The sequence below is a fragment of the Carettochelys insculpta genome, chromosome 3 (genome assembly GCF_033958435.1).
Source record: "Carettochelys insculpta isolate YL-2023 chromosome 3, ASM3395843v1, whole genome shotgun sequence".
Classification (NCBI taxonomy): domain Eukaryota; kingdom Metazoa; phylum Chordata; order Testudines; family Carettochelyidae; genus Carettochelys; species Carettochelys insculpta.
In genome coordinates, this window is record NC_134139.1 from 36328272 (window position 1) to 36354473 (window position 26202).

The 26202-nt window shown below is 46.5% G+C and overlaps 1 protein-coding gene across 3 annotated transcripts in view; it reads right to left on the minus strand.

Annotated features, from left to right (window-relative positions):
* THADA (THADA armadillo repeat containing) overlaps positions 1-26202 on the minus strand; it is a 310355-nt gene that overhangs the window by 153232 nt on the left and 130921 nt on the right. For all 3 annotated transcript variants that reach the window (XM_074989608.1, XM_074989609.1, XM_074989610.1), the window contains one exon: positions 9325-9493. In XM_074989608.1, coding sequence (XP_074845709.1) covers positions 9325-9493 — 169 coding nt within the window. The remainder of the gene's footprint in view (positions 1-9324; positions 9494-26202) is intronic.

The window sequence follows — 26202 nt, forward strand, 5'->3', positions numbered from 1 at the left end:
TAAATGAAGCGGTTTATTCTGCTTATGCTTAATGCAGGTAACATTCAAGAATATTTTGATTTTCAGCCCCATGTAGATTTATTGTCACTCAATACTTACACACCACTGCTGGAATGGAATAAACACCACAATAACATGGAAAAACTAAATAAAAACCTAAGTATTCAGCATGTTTATAACAACTTTCAGTCAGCAATCGCAAAGTGTCTGCATGTAAAGCTGCACCCTCCTCAGGGGAGCTCCAGGAGAAATTGTTTCTCCGGTACAACAAAAAATATCCTGCAGCCCTCCCCGTGCACAGAGAGAATGTGCATACACCAACACCCATCGGGATAATAAATTTGCTTTCCTTCCATACCATGTCAGCCATAGACAGGGGGAGCAAGGAGACCTGCCTCAGCCTCTCTCTTTAGGCTAATATGTACTGGGAAAGTGCAACGAGAAGTCTAAGACTCTTTCCAAAGTGAAAGGAATACTTTTGTGACTAGTCCCCATGTGGGGAGCACAAGGCAGGTGAATGAGAGTAAGAGTTGTTGTACTTTCCCCACTTCTACCCACGGCATCCAACTACCTGTTTCTAAGAGTTTCTGATAGTTAATCATCACAAAAACTCTGTGAGTTAGGTAAGTATTATTAGCCACACTTTCCAGACTGGCAAATTGAGGCACAGAGAAGTTAACAGAAACCACATTGCCTCTTCTGATAATTTTCATGCAACACCATAAAGAGAAAAAAATATATCCAGATTTATAGGCTAAAAGGCCTGGGGCCCAATTCTGCCTCTGCTGAAGTCCATGGGAGCTGTATCTGACTCATAAAATACATGATGACAATGTGGTTATCTTTAGATTTCTTTGTTTGAAGAAATAAACCTATTCCCTGCTACTCTAGGCTTGGTCCAAAAAATTATTATATCAGCTACCACAAAATTAGTTATAGCAGTTCAATAAAATACTCGTAAAAAGAACATTTTGTGTGGGCTGTGTGCGCCCTGGTTAATCAGGCTTTTTCCAAGCAACATATGAAAGTTCTAGATATTAACGAACAGAGACTGATGATTAAACGCTTCTATCTGTATCTTACTTCCTGTTACTCCACTATACTGATATGATGGGATTCCAGCTTTTGAAGTCAAGCAGCTCCCACATTACCAACACAGGTTTCATAAAAAGAAAAGACCAAATGGTTTGCTTTGCTCAGAAAAGTTCATATACACATCACTTTTTCAAAATCACTATTTGTAACCTACTAATGGAGTAACTAAAATTTATGTCACTAGAAAAATAATTAGAACTGATAATTATACAGTAATAAGTCACCAATACCAGATGGCATCCACCCAACAGTTCTGAAGGAACTCAAACATAAAATTGCAAAACTAAAAACTGCACTGTACAACCTATTACTTAACTCAGCCTCTGTACCAGATGACTGGAGAAATTTAATGTCAAATTTTAAAGACAGCTCAAGAGACCATACTGACAATTAGAGGGCAGTGAATCTAACTGAAGATACAGGTCAATTAGTTGAACCATAATAAAGGGCACATGCCAACATAAGATGTTGGGTAGTAACAGAGAGATAGCCATGCTAGTCTATATATTATCAAAACAAAAAAGCAGTCCAGTGGCACTTTAAAGACTAACAAAATAATTTATTAGGCGATGAGCTTTGGTGGGACAGACTCACTTCTTCAGATCATAGCCATACTAGAAAAGACTCAATATTTAAGGCACAGAGAACCAAAAATAGTAGTCAAGGGTGACAAATCAGAAAAATTATTATTCAGGTGAGCAAATCAGAGAGCAGAGGGGCAGAAGGAAGGGGGAGGGAAAGTCAAGAATTAGATAAACCAAAGTATGTAAAAGAGCCCCTATAATGAGCTAGAAAATTGTCATCCTGGTTCAAACCACACATTAATGTGTCAAATTTGAATATAAAAGAGAGTTCAGCAGCCTCTCTTTCCAAATGGCTGTGGAAGTTCCTTTTCGCTAAAACACAGACTTTGAGGTCACTAACAGAATGGCCCACTCCATTAAAGTGCTGGCTGACAGGTTTGTGAATCAGGAGTGTTTTTATGTCTGTTTTATACCCATTAATTCTTTGCTTAAGAGAGTTTGAAGTCTGTCCCATATACAAACCATGTGGGCATCGTTGACACATGATGGCATATATGATGTTAGTTGAGGAACATGAAAATGTGTCTGTGATTCTGCGAATAACCTGGTTAGGTCCAGTGATGGTATCTCTAGAACAGATATGTGGACAAAGTTGGCAACAGGCCTTGTTTCAAAGAAATGTTCCAGGGTTGGTACTCCTGTGGTATAGTGTGTGGCTGTTGGTGAGAATCCTCATAAGGCTCTGAGGTTGTTTGTAGGAGAGAGCGCCTGTCACCTGTTAAATCAAACTAACATAAGGCAATGCATTATTAAACACCTACAACCTATCTTAATCAGGATGCCACACTCCAGAAGGTCCCGGACGACAGGCCTGTTCTCTCCTGTTCTGGTATGGCTATGATCTGAAGAAGTGAGTCTGTCCCATGAAAGCTCACCACCTAATAAATTATTTTGTTAGTCTTTAAAGTGCTACCGTACTGCTTTTTTGTTCTGCAGATGATGCAAAATGACACAATATAGTTAAGTCCAAAGAATATTGTGAAGAGTTACAAAGGGATCTCACAAAACTGGGTGACAGGCAACAAAATGGTAGGAGAAATTTAAGATGTTGGGGGAAAAGTGAGCACAGCTTTTGCAAAGAGAAACCATATCACCTAACTATTAGAATTTGTTGAGGGTGTCAACTAGCACCTGGAGAAGGGTGATCCAATGGCAATAGTGAATTTGCCTCTGACAAGCTCCCATACCAAAGGCTATAAAAGAGTATGTAATCATAGGATAAAAAGGAACCCCCCTCATGGATCAGAAACTGGTTAAAGACGGGAAACGAAAGGACTGAATAAATGACATTTTCACAATCAAATGAGGAAACAGCAGTGTCTAAAATGACTTGTATTGAGAGATGTGCTGTTCAGTATATTCATAATGATCTACAAAAGGGTGTCAACAGTGAGGCTTTGCCTGCAAACAGTATAAAATAACTCATGATAGTTAAGACCAAAGCTAACTGCAAAGGGTTACAAAAGCATCTCTCAAAACTGAAGACTGGGCAATAAAATGGCAGCTGAAACACAGCGTCGGTAAATGTAAAGTAGTTCACAATGGAAAACATAATCCCAATTATACATATAAAATAATGGGGTTTAATTAGCTGTTATCACTCAAGAGAGAGCTCTTGAAGTCAGTGTGAATAGTTCTCTGAAAACATCCACTGAATGTGCAGTGATAGTTGAAAAAAAACTAACAAAATCTAAACCACATGCAAATCACAAGGTGATGTATGCACAGGACTGAACAGACATTTTTTGAATGGAGTACTCATAATACGTTCTCAAATAGTACAACCATATCTTCTCCTCAAGATCACTTCATGGGTTTGGAGAGGGTAGGTAAGACATGCTCAACAAAAAAGTCTTGATTTAAGTGAGTGTCCACTGATCCAGAGTACCGTATACAGAATTTGTCCAACACTGAGAATATCAGAAAGGGGTGAATGGATAAATCAGAAAACTCAGTAACTAAATAAATGGCAGATTTACAAGGCAGTACAAGGAGGATTATGGAAAACCACAGTGACAAAATTAATCAAACAACTGTAGGGATTTACAATGCCATCAATACAGTATAAATATGTCTTCCATGAAAAAATTCATAGCAATAAAAAAATCTCTCTATTGTCATCAAATATATTCTTCCTTTTGGAGTATAAGTCTAATTCCATTAAGGTTTTTATTTTGAGGTGTTTGGATTTTTTGTAAACAGTCTCCACAAATCTCAGCCATTCCCCATCTGAGAACAAAATTTACTTTGCAAATGACACAAAATTGGTGTTATCCTTTTTCTCAACTGTGTCCATCACAGATAAAAGAATTAAGAAAAATAAACTGCAGAAACAGTGTTAAAAATCAACCTCACTTTCTGAGCTCTCCTAATTCAATATTTCTCTTGGCTATGTCTACACTGGCCTCTTCCTTTCGGAAGGGGCATGGTAATGAGCGAGTTGGGAAGATGTTAATGAGGTGCTTCCATGAATATGCAGAGCCTCATTAGTATAATAGCAGCCGCATGCGATTCAAAAGAGCCGCTTTCAAATCATGTGCCACTCGTGTAGAGGGGGCTTTTCAAAAGGATCCCTCTGGACTTCAAAAGCCCCTTCCTCCTATTTGGTTTTAAGAAGAAGGGGCTTTTGAAATTTGGGGGGGGTCCTTTCGAAAGGCCCCTGTCTACACGGGTGGCATGTAATTCGAAAGCGGTGTGCCATTATGCTAATGAAGCACTATATATTCACGGCAGCACCTTATTAGCATCTTCCCAACTCACTCATTACCATGACCCTTCCCAAAGGAAGGGGCTAATGTAGACATAGCCCTTGTGCTATTCCATTTGCACTTTCAGGAATCTGAGAGGTTGACCTCAGGCAGATTGCTTTTAGTTATGCCTCTTTAAAATTCTGGATATGATTTATTTACATAAAAGGTTTATGAAACCTATCAGATCTTATAATAGCATTTTTGCGGAATAGTGTAATGCTGACAGGATTTTATATGATTTCTGTTTTCACAGCATTCAAAAACTGTAATTCAGTAAACACTGTGTTAAAAAGATTATATTCAAGTTAGAAAATAACTGCCTACTTATTTTTTTTATAAAAGCTCTCTATTTGCTTGGCTTGTTTTGAAGCTCATGTATAAGAACTGTATTTACTACGATAACAGACTAGTGGACTGGACTAGTAAATTAGGAGGAGTATGGCACTGTGCTCATTAAAACAGAGTATCAAAATATCAATTATATTACATGATGTTTACGTATGGCCTCCCCCAACATACAAACAGATTTTAAGATGGACAAGTAACCTCAACAAACAGAAGTGAATTCAAAGAGAATTTATCCTTTACTCTGTGGATCGTTTTGAGTACAAAATCCTCACCTTACCACAAAAAAGGAGAGGGAGAGAGTCCAGAAACATTCCATGTAATTTAATTCAAATATATAGATTTCACTTCTTTCTCTTCTGCACAGAAGCATTTTTACTACTCGCAGTGAGTGACAGACTGGACCGGCCAGATTGTAGACAATGCCATATTTGTCAACATAAAGAGTATGGGATATCCAATCTTTGGCCTTTCTGCTCAGAATGCCAACTAGCAGGGATGGTTTTATGGTATGGACTTTAATCCATTTGAAAGTTGACTGCCATTTCATTGCTATAGGCTGACTTTATGGGATAAACAGGCAATGTCATTTCCTCAAAAAAAATTAAAAACTGTATTGCCCCTTTAAGAGATGGGAAAGGTAAAATGCAGAAAAACTAAAATAGAGTAAGAAAACTCTACTGGGGAGGAATAGTTAGTTAGCAAAAAATTTGCCTGGAAAGAATGGGGTTTTCTGACAGTGAACAGAGTGCATAGCTGATACAAACTATTAGCCAAGCTACAGACAAAACTACTTTGCCTATGCTGGAGCTCAAGGAGGACAGAAACTCCTTTAGAAGGAAAATAACCTTTGAAGAAACTCTGGGAGAAAGAAAGAAATCATGATAGCTCAAGCCCATTAGCTGTTTTCAGAGAAGTGTTCCAAGAAATTCCCAGGTTGTCAAAAGCAGTTAAGAGAAATTATCAACACCACATTTCAACCAGAACAGCCACAAACAAGCTAAATGGAGGTATCAGGTAGCATGATTGTTCTTGAGTGGAGTTCCAGGGCTGAGTCTGATGTAAGGCTGGAGCATATGATCAGATCAAGTGACTGAGTAAAAAGCAGAAAGGAAGTCTTGACAGGCATAACTCAGAAGCAATAAAGATCCAGTCATCAAAGCATAAGAGAAGGAAAAAGTGAAGCGTGCAAGCAATCATTCAAGACATGCTTCAAGAGGTACTATGAGAAACAATGTCACAGAATGAGCCTCTCCACAGTACACTCTCTCCCCAACCAGCCAAAATGGCAGATACCATACAGAGGTATTCCATAAACGGCGCAAGAAAAATGATATGGTATTTGCTCAAAGTGATCTCCTTCAATTACACCTTGCCTATATTAAGTGGTTTTCTCTTGTCCTCATGCCTACAAAAGGAGAATGTGATCTGGTTCTCAACATTTCTAAACCTATATTCAAATTTCAAAGCTAATCAGAACAGCTTTTCAATTATGCAGCTCTAATTTTCATTTAAAATCATTATCTACCTCCTCTTTTATGGCTCTACCTTGAGTGATAAGCGCTAAATCTCTTTTTATTTGAGAATCACTAACCCAGGATTTCAGCAATTAAAATGAACCCAGTCTCCTTATTGTTTTCAATCATCATCAATGGTAGTTTTATTCAGCACCTAATGAGGAACCATAATTGAATGTCTTTTTTTTCGTTATTATGTTATGTATAGTGCTATCATTACAGGACATGGAGTTAACTATTCTTGATTTTTTAAAATTTATTTCATTATTTAAAGGGCGAAGACATATACTTACTTTAAAGGAACAATGTCAGATGGTTTCACAAAATGTTGTATTCTGTAAAATGTTTTTAAAAGCGGAAAGGGAAATTTTACAAGGCTGGTTAAAATAGTTTTTCCTGGATTTTAAATTTTTAAGAACAGCTTTGTTTTGCAGTAAATATCCTACTGTGTCCGATACAACCTACCCACTGCAGCAGTTTGCTAGTCGACCCTGCTCCAGAGAGTGAAATGAATAAGACAGTACTAGAAATAAAAATGAAACTGGGACAAAGTGAGTGAAATGCATGATGAAAAGTAAGTTAAGGTTTATAAACACTTGCAGTTTTAACAAGGTGAACTGTGCTGGAGAGACAAACTTCTTTGTAAACAATTTATTATCTTCAAAATTAAATGGAATTAAATCACACTGTTTTCACAAATCCCTATTAATTATGACTGTGTAATACTCCTACTAATGGAAAATCTTTCCTTTTTCTCCCCTTCATATCAGTAGACCTTACCATAGAACTAGAAGGACCCATAAGAGGTCATCAAGTCCAGACCCCTGCACTTGTGGCAGGAACAAGCACCATCTAGACCATCTCTGACACATATGTATTGAACGTGCTCTTAAACATCTCCAATGGTAGAGATTCCACGACCTCCCTAGGCAACTTATTCCAGTGCTTAACCACCCTGACACTTGGGAAGTTTTTCTTAATGTTCAACCTATACCCTTCCCTGCTGCAATTTAAGCCCATTGCTTCTAATCCTATCATCAGACGTTGAGGAGAACATTTTTCCTCCCTCCCTTGTAACAACATTGTAGATACTTAAAAACAGTCACGACACCTCCCAATCTTCTCTTTTCCTGACTAAACAAACCCAGCTCTTTCAATCTTCTCTCATAAGTCACGTTTTCTAGATTTTTAATAATTTTGGGGGAAAGTTCAGATTAGACCAACAATTTGGCCACATGTTTCCTGGAATGTGGCGCCAAGAACTGGACACAATGCCCCAGTGGAAGCCTAATCAGCACAGAATAGAGCGAAAGAATTACTTCTTGTGTCTTACTTACAGCACTTTTGTTAATACATCCCAAAATGACACTTAGGTTTTTTGTTTTTTCTTTTTTTTGCAACAATGTAACGCTGTTGACTCATATTTAACTTGTGGTCTACTATGACCCCGTAGATCCTTTCTGCTGTACTCCTTCCTAGGCATCATTTACCATTTTGTGTGTGTGCTACCGACTGTTCCTTCCTAAGTGGAATACTGTGCATTATCCTTGCTGAATTTCATCCTGTTTACTTCAGACCATTTCTCCAGTTTGTCCAGATCATTTTGAAATATAATCCTATCCTCCAAAGCACTTCTAATCCCTCCCACCTTGCTATCATCCATGAATGCTATGAGTATTTTCTACGTCATTATCTAAATCACTGAGCAAGATATCCAACAGAAGCTCCTCCAGAACTGATCCCTGGAGAACCCCACTCTTCATGCCCTTCCTGCATGACTGTGAACCACTGATAAAGTCCCTCTGGGAATGTTACGCACTCACCTTATGGTAGCTCCATCTAGTCTGTATTTCCCTAGATTGTAAGAACACCATATGAAACTGTATCAAATGCTTTACTAAATCTAGCTATACAGTATCTACTGCTACCTTCTTAGCCATAAGACTTTGTCATCCTGTCCAAGAAAACTATTTCTTTACAGTTTTATGTCCTAATAGTTCAAAAAATAAAGTAAAAAACAAAGATCAAGAGCACAATTCTAAAAAACAGAATGGAAACACAGATGCTAACTAGCCATCATTATTTCTGCCTGGGAAGCTGTTCTTCCTGTGGTTTTGGGCTCAGAAAACTTTTTGGAACAATATTATTTCACAAATTTTTAAATGTAATTCAAGTATCTGTATCATGTATTCTTTAACTATTTTCAGTTTTGCTGTTAAACTATGGAATTACATATGTATTTATGTAGGTTATTTACACACTTCTGCACATGGGGACAAATTCTGATGTTTTATTTCATAATGAAAATTACCTCAGTTATATAAAAGAAAGTGGCTATGGGTGTAGCATACATGCCAAGAAGACAAAATGGAAGTTGTAGCAAGAGAAGTAACCAAAAGGATTGTGAAGAGTATGCCCGATAAGAAGAAGGATCGATAGACTGAATGTGGGTGTGGGAGTCTGTGACCTGCAACAGATTGGATGGGTGACCTTCGACAAGACACAAACTCTCTCTGCATAAATGTTCACATCTTTGAAATGGGAATAGTGATACTTTCCCACTCTGACTGCCATCCCCAACACAGAGCTGCCACAGCTGGGGGAAAGGCACCTGTGCCCTCTCCCATGCTCTTAACCCCTCAGCCCACTCCTGCCACACACCATCCATGTGTGAAATGAGTTTTTGATGTGCACCAATATGTATGTTGTGTGTCCCCATCAATCCATACGGGCACACATAGAGACACATATTATAGGGAACACTGTTGCTGTCATACTTCTTGCACTCTCCTGTAGCTGTTTTTTCTGTTACAACTCCAACCTTCTGTTCCTTTGGCTTGTATTTTCGATCCAGTAAACCAGTTTATACTACCAAACTGTGATTTATACCAACATTTAAATAACCTATCACTTTGGCTTCCTATTTGTATCATCTTAGACAACTAAGCTGGTGTTTTCATATGCTGCTTAATAAGTTCTTCTCACCCCACTGTAAAGGATGACAACTTTGCATTACACAAAAGGAGAACTTACTTGTAGAAGCTTTCCATGAACTGCATTCTGCCGTATACATGGACTGGTACAGTCTGGAAGCTGAGCGAGCAGAGACTGTACTATATGTGGTATCTGGTTTATCATTACAAATGGAACAAGCGCTCGCCCTGCCATCTCACGTGAACGATACACAGGAGAATGGCCACATCTAGAAAAGGGAGAAACATATTTGACACCCATTACATGGATACATACTGATATGACCAACAAGTAACAGTTGCATGTTTATTCCAAATATATTTTAATATATTCCAAAATAAAAATGCAAAATACATGACTAACCAACAGTGAAAACTAACTCCAAAGATGTTCATTAAAAAACATACTGTTAAAATAATTCCTTTATCTAGACATAGGGTATAATTCCAGCCACGTACTTCTATATGCATATATACTAGATTCGGTTCTTCAAAAGTGTCCTTTTCTCTTAAGGAAAGAGAGAAAAATACAATGGGACCATAGGCCGAGCTGTTCAGTAGCAACAATCTATGTTTCCTATTATGTTACTAAAAACGAACACTAATAGCAATTTTGAACATTCTAGTTTTTTAGTTCACTAAAATTAAGTATTTGGAATATGCCTAATACACATTCTAAATGCACAGAATATACAGATAAAGGATAAATTTCCAAAGGAACATCCTAAAACAAATTAATAGAAGCACACTGAAGGACACTGGAGAAAGAGCAGAGCAGCTGCACAGCCACAGAAGCTGCAACTCCCCTCTAGAACTCAGTTAAAGTGTCTGATTGGCATACCATGCACCCCTCAGCATATCCCCATATCTTCCACATTCCCTTGTATGTCACAGGTGCTAAGGTAAGGTAGTTCTTTTGCTCCATTGAAATACAAGGAGACTATAGCTAACTTACATACAATAAATCCTCAAAATGCATGACTTCGAGTTGTGCTTAACTTGCATTAATGTCAGTTAAGCACAACTCAAAGCTAGTGGGGTGGTCAGTTTCCCCGCTCCTGCAAGCCCAGGGGAGACAGGAGCCAAGCGGGAACCTGGTTCTCAGCTCCCTTGTGCTGGCAGGACCTGGGATACTGACCAGCCCATGGCTCCCAGCTCCCCTGCCCTAGTTCCTGTCTCTCCCACCCTGGTTCCTATCTCCCCCAACTTGTGAGAAATTTGAGTTATGTGGGGTTTGCAAGTAATTTGGGGGTCTACTATACGAAAATGTGAAAAGGGTAGTGGGTCAGTTCTAGTCATGGTCTAACCACTTCTCAATATCCTGCTTTGGCAAGTATAGGAAAACAGTGGTTTAGTGTTAATACGAATGTCTGTTTTTTACATGAGAATACTTCAGTTATACTAGACAATAACCTCAGTGCAGCAGAAAGTGATTAGTCTACAACTGTTCCCATATTTGTGCTATACCATGTTTTATGTTAGCAAAGGGAACCTTGCACGCAAATGTTTCTTTTCAGATACATATAATTGACACTGTTACAGATGTTTAGTTTCTAATTAGTGATAACTGTATACTAAAGAATGCCCCTCATTCCGTCCATGACCTTTTTAGAAATGATGATATCCCTAATCTGGCATTTATTGAAGAGAAGAATAGAAAATGGAGAAAAAACAGAGTCTTCTGCAGTCAGATACCCTGAGCAAAGATATTTTCCAAAACCAGATGATTCAGACTGTTTGGCATTCTCTCCCTCCTCAAATATAATGCACTTAAATAAAATGGAATGACATTTTAATGCAGGAAATAATCACAGCATGTTACTGTTGGGAAAAAAATGTTAAGGATAAAGTTTCCCAAGTACCTACCTTAGTTCCATTTTCAAAAAATGACTTTGGTACTTCAGAGCTTAAATCTCACTGAAAGTCAGTAGAAGGGCTTTGGAAAATTATAGTCTATATTCAAATACTACGAACAATTAGGCACAAGTAATTTTATCCAGCTTAGCCCTACTGGATTAAAATCAAGGAGTCCTGTGGCACCTTAAAGACAAACAGATTTATTTGGGCACAAGCTTTTGTGAGCTGAAACCCATTTGCAATAGAAACATCAGTTTAGCAGGTATATATATATTATATACACATGAAAAGATGGGTGTCCTACATTATTATGGCAATAACAACTGCCAGGCCCACCATTGGGATGGAGGGGAGGCAAAAGCAGGCAGCTGCCCCCAGCCCTCTTTGAACTGCTGTGGAAGCATTACTTCAGCTGCCCACAGCTGTCAGGGAGTGGAGAGGGAGGCCCAGTGCTAAGGATTGAGTGGCACTGAGGGCTGACTGCCCTTGGCCCTGCCAGGGCATGGATCCTGGCCCCCTCCACCTTGCTCCAGGGCCGAGGATGGCTGTCAACGTTGATGGTAACTGCTAACTAGGTCAGTTCCTAACAGTGCATGAGAAGGTGAGAATATCAAAAGAGGGAAAATTACTTTTTGTAGTAAGCTAGTCACTTCCATTCTTCATTCAGACCCAGTCTAACAGTGACAAGCTTGCATATGAATTCCAGCTCTGCAGTTTCACTCTGGAGACTGTTTATGACACTTCTTTGCTGAAACATGGCAATTTTGTTAGTGGTTGTCCAGATACACTAAAGTGCTCCCTGTCTGGTTTTTTAATGTTACCATTCTTGATGCCCGATTTTTGTTCATTTCTTTTATTTGCGTGGACACAATGGGCTTGGCAGAGAAACACTGGGGGCACTGCGGGACTATGATGATATCACATTAGTAGATGTGAAAGCCAATGAGCCACTGATGGTGCGTCTGATGTGGTTAAGTCTTATGGTAGCGCCACTTTAGTAGATATGTGGCGAGAGCTGGCTACAAGATTTGTTGTAGGGACCAATTCCTGGGTTAGTTTTTCTCTTGTGTAGTACATAGTTATTAGTGCATATTTACTTCAAGTTGGAGGGTTATCTGTAATCGAGGACTGGACTGGCGTCCCAAGGTCTATAAGAGTGAGGGATCATCTTCCAGGATAAGTAGTAGATCCTTGATCATGTTCTGGAGAGGTTTTAGCTGGGGGCTGCAGGTGATGGCCAGTGGCATTCTGTTGGGTTCACTGCTGGGTCTGTCCTGTAGTCGGTAACTTCTGGATATCTATATGACTCTGTCATTCTGTTCTGTAGCTGTCAGAAACAGTATCTCCATTGAATTCAGGGCACACCTGGTGGCCAAGATTTGTGACTTTAATCTAACCCACAACCATTTCAAACTTGGGGATGATTTATACCCCTAAGTCTGCCAACGGTAGCTGCAAGGCCCCAGAGTATGCCAACATTTTTATGGCTGACTTAGAATATTATTTCTTCAGCTCTCATCCCCAATTGTGCCTCCTCGACTTATGCTACATTGATGACATCACCATCTTGACCCATGGGAAGAAGGCACTTGAAGAATTCCACTGGGATTTCAACAATTCCCACCCCCCATCAACCTCTGCTTGGGCAACACAAGATATCCATTTCCTGGACGCTACAGTGCAAATATAGTTGATAGTAAAATCAATCTCATTGTTTGTGACAACCAACTATTCATCTACTGTTATTCAGGCAAAATATGATTTACAACTGCTGATTAATAATTTGTAAACAGGTTCTTGCTACAAAGCTGATTTTGAGCAAAGGGCCATTTACTTCATATAGCCTAGAATTTCTATATTTTCATTTGTTTACTGTATACATTTATTTTTAAAATATGGCCCTTAGTTCAGTACTTAATTCTTCCCCTTTTGCTGTCTACAAAAATCACTATGAAAACAAACATTTAAAATATACATGATTGTACATATAGAATTAAACTGTAATAGTACAATCCACCCCAAATCCAGGGCAGTTTATACCATGAAGTCTCAAAGAAAAGCAACAGTAAAAGTTTCTTTAGCCATGTAAGTAAAAACAAAACTAGGAAGGAGGGATAAAGATAAGTCAGTACTTATACGAATACTTTGCTTCAGTTTTTAATAAACACAATGAAGAGTTTAGGAGTTGAAGCAGGATGTATGGCTAATGAAAAAAGAAATTACCACACTGGAGGAGGAAGTCGAACTCGTATTTGTTCCAAGTTTAATGACAGCAAGTAGGAAGCCTTGGATAATCTCCATCCAAGAACAGTAAAGGAACTGGCACATGAAATTGGAAGCCCAATAGCATGGATTTTTAATCAATACATAAACTGAGGGGTCATACCGTCTGACTGGAAAATTGCTAATACAGAAGCTATTTTTAAGAAAGGAGACAGAAGTAATCCACAAGACTACAGACCCATTAGTTTGACCTCAGTTATTTGCAAGGTCCTGGAACAAATTCTGAAGGAGGAAGTTGTTAAGGACAGAGGTAAACAGTAATTTGGATAAAATACAACAAATGGTAAATCATGCCAGACCAACTTGATCTTTCTCTTTTTATTTTTCACACTATAATATTGTTTAGTGATCTGTCTTAGGACTAATCTTATTCAACATTTTAATGACCTGGACACAAAAAGTGGAAGCATGTTAATAGAATCCGCAGATGATTCAAAGTTGTTAGTATTGCCAATATGCAGGAGGTTTGGAACATCATGCAAGATTTGGATGACCTTGAAAACTGGAGTAACAGAAATGCGATAAAATTTAAATGCTGGAAAGAGTTAAGTCATACATTTAGGGATTAACAACAAGAATTTTTGCTATACACAGGGGTTACATCAGCTGGAAGTAACGGGGAGAAGACAGACATGGGTACACTTGTTGACTGCAGGATGATTATGAGCCATCAGTGTGATGCAGATATGAAAAAAAAAATAATGATTACCTAGAATTCATTAGAGCCGCATCTACAGGTGCCAGTTACTTCGAAGTAGCCGCACCAACTTCGAAATAGCGCCCGCCACGTCTACACGTGGCGAGCGCTATTTCAAAGTTAAAATCGACGTAAGGCGCGAGACGTCGAAGTCACTATCCCCATCAGGAGATGGGAATAGCACCCTACTTCGATGTTGAACGTCGAGGTAGGGCACGTGTAGCCGAGCCGTGTCCTGCAACATCGAAATAGCGGGGTCCGCCATGGCGGCCATCAGCTCAGGGGTTGAGAGACGCTCTCTCCAGCCCCTGAGCTCTATGGTCGCCGTGTGCAGTGGCCCCTTAAAGCTCCCCGCCCCCTGCGTTCCTGTGCAGGAAGCTGAGAGTGCGTGAAGGCAGCAACATTACCACACGGCTAGCCTGCACACGCCTCTGCAGCCCCAAGCCACCCCCCCCGCGATGGCCGCCCGCCAGCCCCTCAAGGGGAGCCAGGGCTCCCAGGCATTCAGCCAGCCTGGCAAAAGGCAGCAGGGCCCCTTCTGGACGGAGGCCGAGATCCGGTACCTGCTGGGGCTCTGGAGTGAGGAGGTGGTGCTCCAGGTAATGGGGAGCAAGAGGCGGAACGCGGATACGTTCGCTCGGCTGGCCGATGGCCTGGCCGCCCGGGGTCACCCTGCCCACACTCCTGACCACGTCAGGAGTAAGGTGAAGGAGCTGCGGCAGGGTTACACCCGGGCCCAGGATGCGGCCAGCCGATCTGGGGCCGCCCCCGCCACTTGCCCCTTTTACAGGGACCTCAGGTCCATCCTGGGCCCCCAGTACACCTCCTCCCCGCCAGCCACTCTTGACACCTCAGCCGACGAGCCCCAGCAGGCCCCGGAGGCAGAGTCTGCCCCGGAGGCAAGCCCTGCACCCCAGGGGCCCCCCCAGGAGCCCACCCCTGGGACACCGGAGAAGGAGGAGGAGGAGGGGTAATCCTCCTCCAGCAACGGGGGGCTGCGGATCATCCTGCTGTCCCGGAGCTCCAGCAGGGCGTCCGCCCAGAGGGTGTCCCCCAACCACGGGAGCAGACCGTCAGGTATGTAACCCCCCCGGTGCACACCCCTGGGGTTAAGGGGCGGGAACAACAGACATGACCAGGGCCCTCCACATGCCCAGATGACTATGGCCCCAAGGACAGCAGTGGCATGTCCCTCAGAAGAGTGCATCAGCCCCTGCCCCCCCAGCACAACAGTGCCATGCCCCATCCCTGGGGATGCAGGGAGCGGAACCTAGGGTCCCCCGGGGGGGAGGGGGTGGGACACCCATCAGAAGCAGCAGCATCTCCCGGGGACGGGGAACCAGCAGCAGAGGGGTGGGGGGACAAGGGCCACAGCTCGGGAGCCACACTAACGGCTGTCTCCACTCTTCTTCCCCGCCGTGTTCCACAGCTGCACCATCAGAGGGCCCGGAGAGTGCCGGTGAGGTGCCCATGGTCCCGGAGAGCCCACCGGGACCATCCCAGAAGGCCAGCCCCTCGGTGGAGCACCAACCAGCCCCAGGACGGGGCTGACGACGGAGCCACCACCACCCGAGGACGGCCACGGACCCCCAGCTGCTCGCGACCCTCCGGCGTCAGCTGGAGGTGTCAGAGCAGCGCCTGTGGGTGGATGAGCGGCGGCTGGAGCTACAAGAGCGGGCACTGGCCTGGCGCCAGGAGGCATGGGAGTTGTTTATGTGCACATTCAAGCGCATAGCGGAATACATGGACCCCCATGCCGTGCCGCCCGCCGCTCTGCTCGCCCTGCCCACCGTCCCACCGCTGTCCGCCACCCCGGGGCCTTCCGCCGAGGGGGACCTGGGGCCTGCTGACACCCGCCGGCCATACCTGCCGGTTCGCCCGTCCCTCAGCCAGCCTCAGCCAGGGCTCAGGCCGAGGCGAGGGTCGCGCCGGACAGTAGAGGGGTGCGGGGCCCAGGACGTGCCCCATCCCTTTGCACATATCCCCCCATATAATATATTTGTATATAGTTTGTGTTACACCTGTTCTGTTCTATGGTACCTGCCCCCCCATGTAAATAGTTCCCCCCTTTTGTTCTGCTCTCTCGCTATATATATATTTTTGTTGTTTGAATAATAGGACAAATCACCGGTTTTCGGTTTCAAAAACAACAGCTCCATTTTTATTTGCAAGGGGCGGGTGGTGCTCTTGGGTGCTCTGTGGTGTGGGTGTGGGGGCAGGGAGTGTTGTGGAGGATGGGGGGGTACAGTGGGGGGCCTGCCAGCGTTCACCCTGTGGCCTGGTCGAAATGGGCCCGCAGGGCCTCCCGGACCCAGATCCCCTCCGGGTTCACCTGGCGACTGGGGGCAGCGCGTGGCTGCACGTCAGTCCTGCCAGCCTCCACAGCCCAGCCCTGGAAGAATGCCTGCCCCTTGCTCTCCACCAGGTTGTGGAGTGCGCTGCACGTGCCCACAACCTGGGGGATGTTGGTGGGCCTGCATCCAGGCAGGTGAGGAGACAACTCCCACGCCCTTTCAGGCGGCCAAAAGTGCGCTCAACCAGCTGGCACGCATGGTTCAGGCGCGTGTTGAAGCGCTCCTGGCTGGCTGAGAGATGGCCCGTGTAAGTGTGCATGAGCCAGGGCTGGAGGGGGTACGCTGCGTCTGCGACGACACACAGGGGCATGGTGGTGTCCCCCACAGGGATCTTCCGCTGGGGGATGTAGGTCCCCCGCCTCCAGCCGGTGGCACAGCCCTGAATTCCTGAACACCCGGCTGTCGTGGGTGCTGCCAGGCCACCCAACATAAATGTCCAGGAAGCGGCCCCGGCTGTCCACCAAGGCCTGGAGAACCACAGAATGGTAGCCCTTCCTGTTCAGGAAGCGTCCTCCGCTGTGCTCCAGGGCACGGATGGGGATATGCGTCCCATCCAGAGCCCCAAAGCAATTTGGGAAGGCCAGGCTGGCAAACCCCATGATGGCGGCATCCAGGTCCCCAAGCCGCACAAGCCTGTGGAGGAGCAGGGCATTGATGGCGCGGATGACCTACAGGGGAAGGACATGGGAGAGCACCAGTGAGGGGTGTGCAGGGTGTGTCTGGCCCTCCACCCCAGGGCTGTCCTCCCCCGGGTCCTCTTGCCTCCATGAGCACAGCCCCGACGGTGGCCTTGCCCATGCCAATCTGCTGCCCCATGGATCGGTAGATGTCTGGAGTGGCCAGCTTCCAGACAGTGATGCCGACCCATTTCTCCACAGTGAGGGCACGCCGCATGGCGGTGTCCTGGTGCCTCAGTGCGGGGTGAGCCACTGGTAGAGCTCCAGGAATGTTTGCTGGCTCATGCGGAAATTCTGGAGCCAGCGGTCATTGTCCCACTCGCCGAGCACCAGCCACTCCCACCAGTCAGTGCTCGTGGGGTAGCTCCACAGCCGGCGGCGTGTGAGGCCGGGGCGGGGGGTCGGAGGGCAGCAAGGTCTGGGGTTGCTTCCTCCTCCCCTGGGGGCAGCTCCTCTTCTGTGAATAAAAGGTGGTCAGCTGCCTCCTGCATAGCACTGAGCAGGGCAAGCACTGCTCCTGCAGGGGCGGCTGTGTGGACCTCTGGCAGCTGCTGCTGCTGCTGCTGCTGCTGGGGGTCCATACTGCTTCGACGGGTGTGCGTGCCCGTGGCTCTGCAGACCGCGTGCTGTGCAGGCTGAGTGTGTCTGGGAGGGGCCCTTTAAGGGAGCGGCTAGCTGTTGCCCCGGAAGTGCTAGTCCGTCCTGTGACCCTGTCTGCAGCTGTTCCTGGCACCCTTATTTCGATGTGTGCCTCTCTGGCGTGTAGACGCTCCCCTGCAGAGCCTACTTTGATGTGGTGCTGCCCAACGTTGACGTTGAACGTCGACGGCACCAGCCCTGGAGGAGTTGTAGACGCTATTCATCGAAATAGCTTATTTCAATGTCACTACATCAAAATAAGCTATTTTGATGTAGCATACACGTGTAGACGTAGCTTAGGTGACTTGCTTCCAACAGAGATACAGAAGCGATGCTACCATTACGGAAAGCACTGCTGAGCTCTCCTTTGGAATGCTGAGTGCACTTCCAGTCTCCTATGTTTAAGAAAGATGAATTCAGACTGGAACAGGTTCACAGAAGAGAATGGTCAGTTGCATGGAGAAACTACCTTACGAAGGTAAACTTGTTTAGACTAATCAAACAATGCTGAGTGAGGGGAGGGGAGATAGGATTGCTCTTGATAAATGCATCAGAACAATAAACACAGGGAAGAGATAATTATTTAAGTTAAGCACAAATATTGGCACAGAATCAAATACCTATAACTGACCATCAGCAAGTTTAGGCTTGTAATTAGATGAAGGCTTCTAATAAACAGAGGACAGAAGCTCTGGAACAGCCATCCAAGGAGAGCAGCTGGGGCAAAAAACCTAACTGGTTTCAAGGCTGAGATTGCTAAGTTTATGAAGGGGATAGTATGACAAGGTTGCCTATCATGGAAAGCGGCCCACTTGTAACTGCAAGTAACATATCCCCAACAGCCAGAGACAGGACACTAGATGGGGAGGGTTCTGAGCTACTGTATCCAAGGTGACTAGCAGATGAATTTTACTGACTTGCTCAGAGGTGTAACAGATCGCCAAATATAAGGTCAGGAAGGAATTTGCCTGCAGGTCAGATTGGCAGAGATCCTGGGTGTTTTTTGTTTTCCTCTGAAGTGTGGGGAACAGGTCCTTTGCTGGTTTAAAATAAACTAAATAGATTCTTTCAAAACAAAAAAGCAGTCATGTAACACTTCAATGACTAACAAAATAATTTATTTGGTGATGAGCATTCATGGGACAGACCCACTTCTTTGTCATTTTAAGTCTTTAAATCATGAATTGAAGACCTAAATAACTGATGCAGAGTGAATGGACCCATTACAGGACTGGCAGGGTGATGTTTTGTGGCCTGCAATGTGCAGGTTAGGCAGAATGGTCTGGAATGGAAATCTGCTACTAGATTTGGCCCTCACTGTTTCCTGGAAGCCAGCTGATATACTTTATTGTACAACAAAGCCTTGATAACATGAGCCAATGACTTGAAGACCTGCTGGGGAAGCCTCGGTTTTTTCAATTAGATCATCAAAATGTTAAAAATTAAGAATACCTTGACACAGGTAAACTATGAAAACACCTAGCAGTACATGAGTTAATATACGGGAATATGCATATTTGCAAAAGTTCTCAAATCTTAACATGAAATGTCCTGGGAGCACAATATTAAATTCTTGCTGACAAACAGAATAAGAACACATAACTGTGTTACAATTATATGCTTTCCAGAGAAGCAAAGTACTAATAAGGTTCTTCTGTATGAACAGCTTCTCTTATAATTTGGTCTCTTTATGGAAAACAATTTTTTTCCAAAATATACTATTGGTAATTCACCAAAATCACTCACATGTTCTCTCTCTTTCTCATTTTAAAACAGAACAATTTATCACTACGGATGAACATTAGTAACCTGTCAATGACCTTGATTTCCTGAAGGCACCTGGATCTATGCATCTCACATATTTTGAAGGCCCCTGGCTTCATGCCTTCATCACGAGAGGTTTAAAAAGAGAAGTTACTCACCGTAGTAACGGTGGTTCTTCGAGATGTGTCCCCGTGGGTGCTCCACAATAGGTGACGGCTTGGCCGGCGCCGCAGATCGGATCTTCCAAGCAGTTTGTGCCGGACCGCGCATGCGCCGGCGCGCACCGCTCCCTGGCGCGCTCCTGGCCATGTGCGCGATCCGGTCCCCGCCAGTTCCTCGACCAACCGCCTCGGGTGCCCCTGCAAAACACTAACAGAGATCCGAAGCGGGGAGGATGGGCGGGAAGTGGAGCACCCACGGGGACACATCTCGAAGAACCACCGTTACTACGGTGAGTAACTTCTCTTTCTTCTTCGAGTGTCCCCGTGGGTGCTCCACAATAGGTGACTACCCAGCAGTAACCCAAGATAGGTGGTGGGTAATCGGATTAAGTGCAGCTGGTCCCCGAGAGGACCGCTGCGGAGAGACGGGTATCCTCTTGGAATACCCTGTGAAGGGCGTAATGTTTGGCGAAGGTGTCGTAGGATGACCAGGTCGCCGCTCTGCAAATGTCTTTCAATGCAACGCCCTTGAAAGAGGCTGTTGATGCTGCCACCACCCTGGTGGAATGAGCCCTGGGAGTGGCCGACAAAGGAGTCTTTTTGAGCTCGTAGCACATTTTTATGCAGGATACAATGTGCTTTGAAATTCTCTGCGATGAGAGACCTTCTCCTTTTGATTTGGGAGCGAGGGAGACTAGGAGTCTATCCGTTTTCCGGAAGGACTTGGTCCTGTCTACGTAGAAGGCTAGCGCCCTCCTCACGTCCAGGAGGTGTAGGCGCGCCTCTTCGCTGGAGGTATGAGGCTTTGGATAAAACGAGGGTAGAACAATAGGTTCATTGATGTGAAACTCGGAAGAAACTTTGGGAACAAAGGCTGGATGCAGCCGTATGGTTACCGCCTCCTTGGAAAAGACAGTGCAGGGTGGCGTTGCCATGACTGCCGCAAGCTCGCTCACCCGACGAGCCGACGTAATTGCAAGAAGAAAGGTCGTCTTTATTGTAAGGAGGCGAAGGGGAACCGTGGCCAAGGGCTCGAACGGTGGTCCCATGAGTGTGGTAAGCACCAGGTCCAAGCTCCACGAGGGTGGAATCGGTTTCCGAGGGGGGTAGAGGTTTACCAACCCTTTAAGGAACCTGGTAACCATAGGGTGGGCGAACACCGTGTGCCCCCCATCCTCATGTCTGAACGCCGAGATGGTGGCAAGGTGGACCTTTAACGAGGATAGCGAGAGTCCTGCTCTCTTGAGGTCCAGTAAATACTCTAGAATTGTAGGTATAGGCACCGAAAGGGGGGCCAGCTGCTTGGTAGAACACCAAGCCATGAAGCGAGTCCATTTTTGTTCGTAGGTTTTCCTAGTGGAAGTCCTCCTGCTACTTTCTAGGACTTGCTGTACTTCCACTGTGCATGTGCTCTCTAGGGAGCTGAGCCATGGATTAGCCACGCTTGCAGTCGCAGGCTTTGGGGGTGCGGATGAACTATGGACCCCTGGGCTTGCGTGAGCAGATCCGGCGCCGCCGGAAGAGGCATCGGTGGGCGGTCCGACATGCGCAGGAATAGGGGGAACCATTGTTGGCGATCCCACGTTGGGACTATCAGGATCATCCGAGCCTTTTCTCTCCTGGCTTTTTGCAGAACCTTGTGGATCAGCACTGCGGGGGGAAACGCGTAAAGCAGGGGGCCCCCCCACGCGATCGCGAACGCGTCCCCCAGGGACCCCCGGCCCAGCCCTGCTCTGGAGGAGAATCATGGGCACTGTTTGTTGTGCTGAGTGGCAAACAGATCTATTTGGGGAAACCCCCATGCGTGGAAAATCGGCCGTAGTAGATCGGGACGGATCTGCCACTCGTGGGTGAGCGCAAAACGCCTGCTCAACTGGTCTGCCTTCACGTTGTGCGCGCCCGGCAAGTATGAGGCTCTCAGGATTATATCGTGGGCGATGCACCAGTTCCATAGGCGGATTGCTTCCGCGCATAAGGTACGGGATCGAGCTCCTCCTTGCCTGTTTATGTAAAACATGGTGGAGGTATTGTCCGTACTGATCCCGACGACTTTGCCTCGTATACGGTCTCGAAAGTGTTTGCAGGCGTTGAACACTATTCTGAGCTCTAGAACATTGATATGTAGAGACTGTTCCGTGGGTGACCACAGTCCTTGAGCCACCTCTTCGCCCATGTGCGCTCCCCACCCTATGAGGGAGGCATCCGTAGTGAGGAAAACCGATATTTGCAGCTGATGGAAGGGTACCCCTGTTAGCAAGTTCCCGGGGTTTACCCACCATTGCAGGGATTCGCGCACCCCAGGTGAGGGCGACACCACCCTGTGAACGGTGTGTACTGCCGGCTTGTATACACTTGCCAGCCAGTGTTGCATGCTGCGCATGTGCAACCTGGCGTTCTGTACCACAAACGTCGCCGCTGCCATGTGGCCCAGCAGCTGCAAGCACGTCAAGACCGGCACTGTAGGGCTGAAGGTGATGACCTGCACGAGGGAACCGATGGCTCGAAAGTGAGCCTCTGGTAGGTATACTCTCGCCGAGACCGAGTTTATGCGAGCCCCTATGAACTCTATGTCCTGTGAGGGGTCTATCTTTGATTTTGCCAGATTGATAACCAGGCCAAGTGAGGAGAACGTGTTTGCTGTGACGCGTATCATGCGGAGGACCTCCCTTTTCGAGGTCCCTTTGAGCAGGCAGTCGTCCAGATACGGGAAGATAAACACCCCCTGTCTGTGCAGGTAGGCTGACACCACTGCCAAGGTCTTGGTGAAGACTCTGGGGGCCGAGGAAAGGCCAAACGGTAGGACCTTGTATTGGAAGTGTTCGTTGCCCACCATGAACCAGAGAAAACGCCGGTGAGCCGGATGGATGGTTATGTGGAAGTACGCGTCTTGTAGATCGAGGGCTGCGAACCAGTCTCCATCGTCCAGTGCTGTAAGGATGGAGGCAATCGTGATCATCCAAAAACGTTGCTTGCGTAGATGCCTGTTGAGGCCACGAAGGTCTAAGATGGGCCTCCAGCCTCCTGTCTTTTTCTCCGTCAGGAAATACCGAGAGTAGAACCCTTTCCCTTGCAGTTGCTCCGGCACCTTCTCCACCGCCCCTAAGAACTCGAGGTGGGCCACCTCCTGCCTGAGCCTGGCTACATGGGAGGCCTCCTGAGGGTGGGGCTTGGGCGGGGGTCGCGGCGGCGGGAGCGACTGGAAGGGGATGGCGTACCCCGTGGCTATGATCTCCAGCACCCATTTGTCTGTGGTGATCCTTTGCCACTGGTCGTAGAATGGTCGGAGGCGATGGTGAAAAAGCCGTTTCGGATGATCTTGTGCAATGGTGGTGATGGCGCAGCCCTGGATCTGTATGTCAAACTTGTGGCCTTTGGCCCCGCCCCGAGGACGGACGGCCCTGTTGTGAGCGTCGCCTGGGGGTTCTGTACTGCTGGTGCTGCTGATGCCGCCCTTGCTCGTAACCCCTGTGATACTGGGGGCGCTGTTGCTGGTACTGGTACCGCCTTTGCTGTGGGTAGTACCTTTTCTTTGAGTATGGAGGGGTGTAAATCCCCAGGGTCCTGAGTGTGGCTCTTGAATCTTTACTGGAATGAAGGACTGAGTCAGTTGATTCAGCAAACAGCTTCTGCAAGTCGAAGGGAAGGTCGACTATCTTCGCTTGCAGATCTCTCGGTATACCCGAGGTCTGGAGCCAGGACTCCCGTCGCATCACCACTGCAGTTGCTGTGGAACGTGCTGCCGTGTCCGCAACGTCCAAAGCAATCTGAACTTCCATCCTCGCAGCCGCGTAGCCCTCTTGCACTATGGCCTTGAGGACCGGCTTTTTGTCCTCTGGAAGCGAGTCCATGAGGGAAGTTAATCTGGCATAGTTGTCGAAATTATGGTTCGCCAAGTGCGCTGCGTAATTTGCCATGCGCAACGTTAAGGTGGAGGAGGAGTAGACCTTTCTGCCGAACAGCTCTAGCTTCTTGGCATCTCTGTCCATTCCCCCTGTTTTAAATTGAGATGTTTTTAGTCTTTGTTGCGAGGACTCCACCACCAAGGAGTTTGGCTGGGGGTGGCTAAACAAGAACTCCATGCCCTTCGCCGGCACGAAGTATTTCTTATCCGCTCTCTTTTGAACAGGCGGAATAGTTGCAGGGGTCTGCCATATGGTAGTGGCGGACTCCAAGATCGCTTCATCAAGCGGTATTGCTACTCTGGAGGAGGCCGGGGAGCTCAAATTTTTAAGGAGCTTATGATGTTTCTCTTGCACTTGTGCTGTCTGGATGCCTTGCATGAAAGCTACCCTCTTAAACAGCTCCTGAAACTGTTTGAGATCGTCCTTAGGATGGACGTCCCCTAAGGCCGTGGCCTCATCCGGGGAGGAAAACGAGGAACCGCTGGGGTATATTTCTTTGGACCCTTCCAGTTCTTGATGGTGATGGTGCGCCCTCTCGCTGGAGGTATGCGAGGGAAAATCTCGTGGGTCTACGGCCAGTCCCCCCTGGGACGTTTGAGTCTCTATCCCCGATCGCGATTGCCCTCGGGGGTACGAGGTAGTATGTGGGGATCTTTCCCTGGTAGATTGCCGATGGTGTCCATGCCCCGCGTGGTAGGGACGACCATGGCAGTATAGGCACTGTTCCTGGGAAGGTGACCTTGACCATTCCCTTTGCACGTACCCTCTGTGTCTGGGAGAGGGGGATCGTCGAGACACTGGAGAGAGCGATTTTGCATAATAGTCCAGCGTTTCAAATCCCAGGAAGGGTGAGGGTGGTGCCAGCCATGGGGAGGCTGATTGCAGGAAAGGAGAAGGGGGCTCCGGGTAGGCTAGGGGGGACCCCTGCCTTCTGGTTGGAGTCTGCAACATGAGTGGAGGGCTGTGAGAAAAGAGCTCCACAGCCCTGTCTGGAGAGGGGCTGCAGTGCCTCCTCTTGTGTGCAGCCTTTCCCCTCCCTAAGGGAGGTAACTCCGCCCCCTGATGGGCGGGGGATCCCGGCCCCGTCGGCACCGTGCTAGGCACGCTCGAAGGCGGTGCCGCACGTGCGGAGTGCTTCTGTGCCTGCAGGCTACGTGCCTGCGCGCTCTGCACCGCCGGTTCCCCGGGGGTCGGTGCTGCTGCCTGCGGTGCCACCGGTACCGGCGCTTGCTTAGCCGCCGCCCTGCCTGCGGTGCGGGGCGGCTGGCTGATCATCGGAGGCTGAGCCGCTTCCACGTGGCTCTCCGTGCCGCCGCCGATCAGCTGTTGCTGCGGCTGGGGGCTGCTTGCTCCTCCCATCCCGCTCACCGTTGCTGCCGGCAGGGATCGGGTTGGAGAAACTCTCCTCCGTTTTTGCGCTGATGGAGTGAGGGAAGCAGCTTTTCTTCTAAGGGCCCCGGAGGGTCCCTCCTGCTGCGGCCGCTCCGGCACGTCTGGCTGGAGGGCCTTGTCAAGAAGCAGCAGTTTAATCCTCATCTCCCTGTCTCTCCGTGCTCTTGTTAATTTTGCACAGAAGGCGCATTTTTGTTCCACATGGGACTCTCCCAGGCACCTTATGCAGAGACTGTGCCCATCGGACACTGGCATCGCCTCTCGGCAGGACTCACATTTTTTAAAGCCTGAGGAGGACATTGTTGGTGAGTCTTTGAGTTTGTTTATGGGTACTTAGCACCCTCTTTGTGCTGTTTCCCCGTCCGATGGCCTGCCTCAGCAGGAGGGCTGATGGCCCTAGCTCCCGGCCTCCGGCGCTTGTTACTGGGACTGGCTTGAGCTGTCCCTCCGTAGCTTGTTTGTTGTTTGTTTTTTTCACAAAATAACAACCGGCTACTTATGGTAGCCTAAATAACTGAAAACTTTAAAGATAAAACAATTAAAGTCGTTGAATACGCTATGTGGCTTTAGCCTAGTCGGATTCCGTCTGCAGCCGACGGCGGTTGAAAGGAACTGGCGGGGACCGGATCGCGCACATGGCCAGGAGCGCGCCAGGGAGCGGCGCGCGCCGGCGCATGCGCGGTCCGGCAGAAACTGCTTGGAAGATCCGATCTGCGGCGCCGGCCAAGCCATCACCTATTGTGGAGCACCCACGGGGACACTCGAAGAAGAATAAGAACTTATTAACGGACACTTTCACAGTTTCTTCTGTAACCAACTGGGGAATTTTAGACCAAGATAATGTGATATTTTGACTGCTATTATATCTTACTTAGCCATCACCAGTAACAGTAATATAAATGTTTTTTATTATTGGAAAGTGGGAGCAGAATTGAGCTCAAATACAATAATTAGGCAAATGTAAAGAAATCATAAAATTCCATCTTTGAGCAGCAAAGTTTGCTTCCTTGTTATATCAGTCATAAAAAGAGAGTCTTACAACATCTGACTCTGGAGCACCTGTTTATTAGAAAACTTCTTCCTTCTGGCAATTTACAAGCGAAGTGGGAAATGATCTGACAAGTCTAATCAGGAACTATCCTAAGGACTGACAGTGGCAATTATTTTAACTCTATTTACAAGTATAAGGAAACTTAATACTTTCAGGTTAAAA